This window comes from Mytilus trossulus, chromosome 13 (assembly GCF_036588685.1).
Source record: "Mytilus trossulus isolate FHL-02 chromosome 13, PNRI_Mtr1.1.1.hap1, whole genome shotgun sequence".
Taxonomy (NCBI): Eukaryota; Metazoa; Mollusca; class Bivalvia; order Mytilida; family Mytilidae; genus Mytilus; species Mytilus trossulus.
The window spans coordinates 62,638,251-62,646,619 of NC_086385.1; the positions used below are offsets into that span (position 1 = coordinate 62,638,251).

At 33.4% G+C, this 8,369-nt stretch overlaps 1 protein-coding gene across 1 annotated transcript; it reads left to right on the forward strand.

Annotated features, from left to right (window-relative positions):
• The first annotated feature begins 5,917 nt into the window (after positions 1 to 5,917).
• On the forward strand, positions 5,918 to 7,147 carry LOC134694560 (tripartite motif-containing protein 5-like). Its single transcript, XM_063555575.1, has one exon. It carries the CDS (start codon positions 5,918 to 5,920, stop codon positions 7,145 to 7,147), a length of 1,230 nt encoding a protein of 409 aa, XP_063411645.1.
• The last annotated feature ends 1,222 nt before the right edge of the window (positions 7,148 to 8,369 follow it).

Genomic DNA, 8,369 nt, shown 5'->3' on the forward strand with positions numbered 1-8,369 from the left:
AAAGTCATCTACAGTGTGTGCCTGCTGCTTCATTGACGAGAATGGGGTTATAGTTATCGAGTGGATGAAAAAGATAAGCACTTGGTATCCTCATGAGACAACACTTTCCTTGAAAAAGATTAACCTGAATGGTAGAAAATACAATTCTTTAAAAATAAGCAATGAATTTCGCAATGAATGTTGGGATTAATGTACATATACAATATGCACGTTCGATCGAAACAATGTATTGCTTGGTACAAGAAAAGCAAAATGAGTATGTTAAACATTATTGTGTTATCATCTTAATATCACTATAAAAACAACAAATGTAACGAAGAATCACAAAAAGGCATACATCAAATTTAACATACTCATTTTGCTTTTCTTGTACCACTTAATTTATGTATATAAAGTCTACCCGTCAAGGAAAGAAGGTTTTCATTGCTGGTGTAAAAATGCGCGTTTGAAATTCGTACAGGTAGACATAAAAATAATTTTGTCGTTAAAAGTATGAACAAAACAAACATACTTGCATCACTATAAAATCAACAAATGTAACGAAGAATCACAAAAAGGCATACATCAAATTTAACATACTCATTTTGCTTTTCTTGTGAATATGACCAACCCGTGTACATAGCATATTAATCCTGAATACACCGTTTGGTGGTGCGCCTGTCAGATGCGGAAAGTACAGATAAGGTAATAGGTAACAGGTGAATATACTATTGGTATCGGTATCGGACTCGACCCGGAACTTCTTAATTATTGGCAATATCAATTACGTGCAAAACAAAAGGACCTAGAGTGGTGTAATTTTAAATCTACACCTTTGTACTATATTAGTTATATATAAAGTTGAATTCTTTGATTCGTCGCTTTTACGTGATGACGGCTGACAAATTGGACCTCGTTATTTTAGTATTATAGATAATTTACAAACAAAATATTCATATAAAACAATACAAAGGATACACATACGAATAATCTAAATAAAGCGGGCCTAAAAAAGATACTATGGAAAGACGTGTTTTTTTTTTATCTTAGTACTAATGGAGGTGGATGTCATTCGGTTAAACAAGAGACATTATCTTGAAGGAATATATAACGGCTGTCAAGTATTGAGAGACGATCGTGAAAGCTCTGGTAACGGATCGTGAAAGTCGTTTCATGTAAATTCTAGTTCAGAATCTTTGAAAAAATCGCTTAAATTTCAAAACGCGGAACAAATCCTTACAAAAAATCATGTCTGTCAAAATGGTTAAATTTCCTCATCATAACTGTGAAATAAGATAAAGAAAATATGCAGTACTTTATGAAAAAAACACAAAAGGCGAAATGCATGTCTATGAAATTAATTACAAATAACACGCTTTATGTACCTGTAATGGTCATATTTCAGTTTTTTATGATATATTTGAAATTTAACCTTTGGTGTATCTGATTGCACAGTAAAATTAAAGTATGTTCTTCCCTTAAAGGCAATAATTTGTATATAAAAACCTTGAATTTGTTAAATTTCTATCAAACTTGACCGTGAAAGATCAGGCAACGTATTATTTTGATTGTGAAAGATAATGCGTGACCAGACTTTATACTACTAATCAGACATCTGTATTTTTTTTAACCATTTTTTAAACCTGCAACTGGTTGGAGCCTGTAACTAGTTTGATAAGGATGGACATTTTTTATTACTATTACTATTATTTTTTTCTATTCAACACTTTACCTCGAAAGTAAAAAAAAAACCAACTAAAACGTGGCTAAATAAGTGTGAAAGATTCAGGTCTGAGAATCGGTCAAGTACAATTTAGGCATACCGACACTATTTAGCCAATAATATGGATATGCAACGTTCAAACCAAAATGATATCCATCAAACAAAAAATTTCAGCAAAACAGCATCTTTCATGAGTAATTTGAGATTGAACGATAACCAATATGTTGTGCAACAGAACTTTCTTAAATTCTTTGTATACAACGCAGATGTGCATTTATATAACCTTATACTACAGACTATAGTATACTAGAGCGCAAATGCTGTAATGTCTCGTCTACATTACTTATGATAGTATATTTGTTAAATGTCTATAAGATCAAGGGTTTAACTAGAAGTGTCAAATGCGCCTAAGATTGTCCATGGTTCATAAAAAGAGTTCAAGGTCAGAATAAAATGCCATACAGATCTCTACAAATATCCTATACACCAAATACATGTTTTTCGATTCTTACAGTGCCTTAGAAACTGACAAATGTGAAAGTTATGCTTAGCCAAATTATTCAGAACATAAGGTCAAAAGTATATGTACCCTGACCGACAGCAAGAAATAGACATCTTACTATCATGCAATATAACAAATACAATTGAAGTAACATGGTCATATATGAAACATGCATACAGACATGTACACCATACACGAAATACCTTGGGGCTATAACAGACAGGTATAAATCCAAAAGGCTAAACAACATCAAACGAACACTGAAGAATGATGCATGATACTGAGTTCGAGGTTATTTGAAACCTTGCATAAGTCGAAAATGTCCACTTACAATCATAACAACAGCCAGTTATCATAAAGCTTAACGAATCCGCAATACAGACTTGACCACAAAATGAATCTTCATCCATGAAATGAGGCAAATTCGAGGTCAATTGAATCCTGTCCGACGGCCATATAGTTTATAGGATCCAATATACAAAATGTGGGTATCCTATATTCGTGATAAGTGAGTACTTCACATGACATTAAAAAGCTTCATCCTACAATCATCCAACTATTTTTCATTTTATTTTCTGAAAATATTAATACTTTGAAATACTTAAACCTATCGAGGATGTTGACATATCTAGCTTTTCGCAATACCAATATTAGTTGTCAAAGGTACCAGGATTATAATTTAGTATGCCAGACGCGCGTTTCGTCTATAGAAGACTCACATCAAAATATTTATAAAGTCAAACATTTCTTATATTAACTATGATATAATTGAAGAATAATTTGAACATCTGCGTAGAATCAGATCTTTCACGATCCCTTTCACGATCTTGAAATATGCGGAACGTGATCTTTCACGATCCGAAACATCTATTTTTGTGTAAGTAGTTCTTATAATAACTATGATAACAATTTGATTAATTCAAATAGAATGCCCTTATTCGGATAAAAGTAGTTTATCTAGTCGAATTTGTGAAAAAATCATGTTTGTTTACATTTTTCATGTCATTGAAATTTCGAGAAGCAATCTACCTTTTGTTAATTTGTAATAACTATATACTTTTAAAACTGGATATTCTCACATACTGATCATAATGTTGAACCATTTTGACAGACAGTTTTATTTTGTCGATAATTTGTCTGTGTAATTTTAATTAGATTAGAATATTTATTGACCTTTCATATGTCTTCTCGATTAAATGTCTTTCACGATCGTCTCTCAATACTTTACCGCCGTTAGATATTCTTTCACGATAATTTCTCTCGTTAAACCGAATGAATTCCGTGGGGTGTGTTAATGGTGGTATTTAGGTGAAGAAGGTCATTTAAAGTATCCAAACGTTGATGCTTTGGTTGAAATCATTAAAAGCAAGGGTCCTGGTTGTCTTTGTTTCAAACGGGATTTGAGTAGTTCTTACCGACAAATAAATATAGATCCACACGATGTTCATTTAGTAGGTTACCGTTGGAGAGATATTTGTATTTTGACCGTGTGTTATCTTTGTTGTCTATGTAAAGCATCGCAAATATTTATTTTTTATTTGCCTTTAAGTGAGGGTTGAAAAGTGATGATCGTACTTTGAGTGAGGCATTCATATCTTGGATTTCCTAAAATTGTTTTGATTATTTATTGTATTTATTAAATATAAATCTTTATTTTGATTGACGTGGTCTTCAGTATGCGGGTTTGTAGCTCCAGCATTCCATTTGGTTATTGAATAGAGTGGAATTTCGACGTTTGTTAATATTGAATTTGGATATTGCTGATTAGGTATTTGAATTGTTTTATGTTCTTCGAATATATTAATAGTTGCAATGGAATGTTGGCTTGCTAAGGATATAGTATGATCTATATTTTTTTGAAGCCAGGTTGCATTATCCAAGCCTTATGTATAAATGTATGTTTCCTAATTATTTTGTTTTGTGTTTGATGTTTCTTTCAAGTCAGTGAAGGAATTTGTTTTAAAAAACAATAAACTGTGTTTTCTGGTTGTAAATAGAGGTGTTTCCAGAAACCCCGCTCGTTAGAACAAGAGGTCAAAATCCGTTGGTCTTCTTGTAAAAACAATAGATTTATTCAACTTACAGTTGTTTAAGAAATAGAAACTATAAAGAATAACAATTGAACTAGGTTGTAAATTCCATTCTTCACAATTTCAGAAAATAACAACATTTGCAACGCTGTTTTTGATTTGCCACTTGCATATCTTATTCGCTGAAAATTGAACCTTTTCAATTAAAACAATCAAATCATTGACGATTGACTTTGTGGAGTCATTTAAAATCATTTCAATAAAATCTGCATATGATTCATATACACATATCGACGTGTTATGTACCTTACCTGTAGTGAGGTTCTTTAATCGATATTTGTATTGTTGGTTAATGAACAAGGTAAGATGTTTAAACCTAAGCAAATTGATTGTTTAATATATAGTTATGATAAATATTAAAAGCTCGAATGTAAGAACACAACAATTTAAGCGGCGCTGTTCCTTTGCTTTTTATGTTTTCTGTTTCTTTTTGTCTTGAATAGTACCATTTATTCTGTCTTTTCTACTTAACCAAATTAAATATGTACATGTCTTATGTCTATCTCTAGATGCACCTTCCGTCTTAAGGTAATACTAGCACGACTAAAGACATTATATTTTTATTAAGCGGATGTGGTCGAGTGGTATAGAGCGCTGGTCAGGAGGCTATGCGACTGATGCTGTTGTGTTTTAAGATAAGAGATCAAAATCCCCCTGAGGGATGGACAAAACTTTGTAAGCAGAAAAATCTAATTCTAAAACTGTCGGGTGTAATTTTCAGTATGTATATTCCATAAACAACCGTCGATTAACATGCACGACAAATGCTTCCATGCTAATACCACAGCCTTCTCGTATATAATCACAAATATTCCTTTTCCAACCATGCTTGCGTATTGTTATGCATTTACTTTTCTACATTGGCTAGAGGTATAGGGGGAGGGTTGAGATCTCATAAACATGTTTGACCCCGCCGCATTTTTGCGCCTGTCCCAAGTCAGAAGCCTCTGGCCTTGTTAGTCTTGTATTTTTTTAAATTTTAGTTTCTTGTGTACAATTTGGAAATTAGTATGGCGTCCTTTATCACTGAACTAGTTTATATTTGTTTAGTGGCCAGCTGAAGGACGCCTCCGGGTGTGGGAATTTCTCGCTACATTGAAGACCTGTTGGTGACCTTCTGCTGTTGTTTTTTTATATGGTCGGGTTGTTGTCTCTTTGAAACATTCCCCATTTCCATTCTCAATTTCATTATCAGGGGTTGGTGAAACACTTTCATTCGTGGGTTCTAAACCTACGGAGAAAAAAGGCTCTGTCATCATCTGACAGTAGCAGAAACGCCCTACATCTCCATTCATTACTCCAACATATCCCCCACAACATGAGTGTAACGTTGTTATCATTTATTAAATTAATATTATAAGATAATAAGGCTCTATAAATTTGTGAAATCACAGTTCCTTTCTGATCTTTTCCTGCTTCCGTAAATATACTTTCTTGGTATTTTATGGTTAATCTTATTTCTATAACCAAAAGCGATTCATTTCAAAGGTCCCGGGTACTCTCAGACCACTCCGTCTTCCTACACCTAAAAAACAAAAGACATGATATACCCAGTAGTGTTAAAATTTACATTAAACAAACTGCATGAAAATAAATCTAATTTTATGCATTGCATTTTCAGTAATGACAGATACCGAGATTTGTGCCGGTTGTCTCAGAGTTAATGAAAGAGAGATTGCTGTCTCGTGGTGTAATGATTGTGGGGAACCAGTTTGTCGAACTTGTGATAAAGCCCATAGGAGATTTGCTGTACCTCATGACGTCATTGGTATAAAAGATATATCCAACGTTAGCAAAGCCATAACCAAGGTTTGCAGAGAACATACTGGGCAGAAATTAATCTTTTTTTGCGTCATTCACGATAAAATTGTTTGTCATGTCTGTATATCTGAATCACACAAAGAGTGTGATATTTACCATATAGAGAAAGCTGCCAAGGGAATCAAGGATAGCTCAGCAATACATGATCTGAAACAACGAATATACAACCAGAAATATACCATAGAAAAGGTGAAGGAGAAATACCATGAGTTGTCCAGCAAGATAGACCAGGATAAGGAGCAGCAACAAGAACGTTTAGCCATTGAAGACCGTTTGAATCGACTGGAGAAAAATATAGATGACCATTACAACCAAGGCGGTGAAAAAGTATCAAGCAGCACAGAACATTTGAAGTCCCTAGCACAAACAGCCAATACTCACCTGCAAGATATTGAAAAAGCAGAAACAGAAGAGAGCGAAGAAAACTTATTCCATCTCGTGAAACTGCTCGATACCAGTCAGTTGTCCAATGAGGAAAATCTTCAGCTTTTAGAGAATGATATTAGCAATATGTCGTTACAGTTTATTCCTGAGAATTTCATTGAAAACATTGACGCAATGTTGACAGAATTGTGGAAGGATTCTCAAACGACGTCGTTAAAAAGCCAACATAGTGTGAATAAGACCAGGCAGTCACAGTTACGCGTGGATTTAGAGGAACAACAAAGTCTTGAAAAAACAGGAATTTATCATGCAGGAAAGTCCTCGAAATTTTATGCATGCTGCTTCAGCGAAGACAACAAGGTTGGAATAATCGAAAAACAATCCGTTCGTGACGAGCATCCTAGTCCTTTTACTACTACAACTATATACTTGCGAATCATTAACCTGAAGGATTGCAAGTCACACGCTTTCCAACTTGACTGTAAATATAATTCTATATGTAAAGATACTATTTGCTGGTTCGATCGAAACAACATACTGATTGTTCAAAATGATAGTGTTCATATTATTGACCTTGAATTAGAGGATATTTATCGTACAATTAACGTAATTAGGTATCACTATGGCCAGTATCCTGCAAATGGATAACTTGTATCGAAAGTCAGATTCTGGTATTTTGTGATGATAAATGGATTACTTGGATAGATTGCAATGGGAAAAGTGTAAAAACGGTTGAATTTGAAGAGTATGTTAATGATCTAGATGTATTTGATAATAAAATATACTGCACGTTCAAGCACTTACACGAAATCAAATACACAACGTTCACTAATGCTACTCAAACATGCTACACTAGCTTAGATCTGAGAAAAAGCTGTAGAATTGCAGCAGGAGATAATTTGATATTCCTCATGGAGAAGGAAAGAAACCCCATCTTTAGAATAGATCTGACGACCAAAAAACGTTCTACGTTCCATAAAGACGAGATCACTAACCCAACACATATACATTTTAATAATAAGACTAAAGAACTAGCAGTGACATTTGATAAAGGGAGCAGTTTCAAAATCTTTAGTGTATGAAGTTATATGGAAATAACACAACTGATGCAGACAAAGTGTTGAAGTTGATTTTAAAATTTCACCGTTGGTTTTAGAAATTTTATTTTAGCGATTTTTTACAATTATTGTTGTGGAATGTAGACTGGTGTAATTCTTGAATCCGTCATTAACTAAATACTATATGTGCATTATAAATGTCTATATATGCTTAAAAGATGACAGGCAGAAAGAGGACCAATTAAGAATTAATATTGATAATACGAAAGGTCAAATACAACACATATAAAATGTATTTATGAATGCTGTTTACAAAAATGGGGTTTGGAAATGAATTAATGATTTTTTGGGATATTTAAAAATAGTTTTAGTGATATGGAATATTTAAAACAAAAATTCTATTGGGATATTAAATGTAGAAATTATAGGGATATGAGATATTGGAACAAAAACATTAATGGGATATTAGATATTGATACCCCCTTAACAAATCTCTTAAGTCAATTTTAGCCGCATAACCATGTATAAGGTTTTGGTTGTACTGCAACACTGGCATTTCTTGTAACAGGAAATGCTACCCTTTTATACCTAGTTTGTTAGGTCTCCGAGAAATTAAATACGGAACACCACTGATACTTTAAGGAAAATGCATTACGAATAATCTCGTTCTTGTATCCTCTATTCCCATTCTACTCAAAGAGGAGTAACTCTGTATATAATTACATGTATTTGTCTGTGTAAATCTTGTCAAAGTGGCTTGATTAAACAACGTTTCGTTCCCGAGGGGTATCACTAGCCCAGTAGTCAACACT

Excerpts from the sequence above, each read along its gene's own strand:
- LOC134694560 (XM_063555575.1), top strand. The coding sequence starts at position 5,918 with ATGACAGATACCGAGATTTGTGCCGGTTGTCTCAGAGTTAATGAAAGA.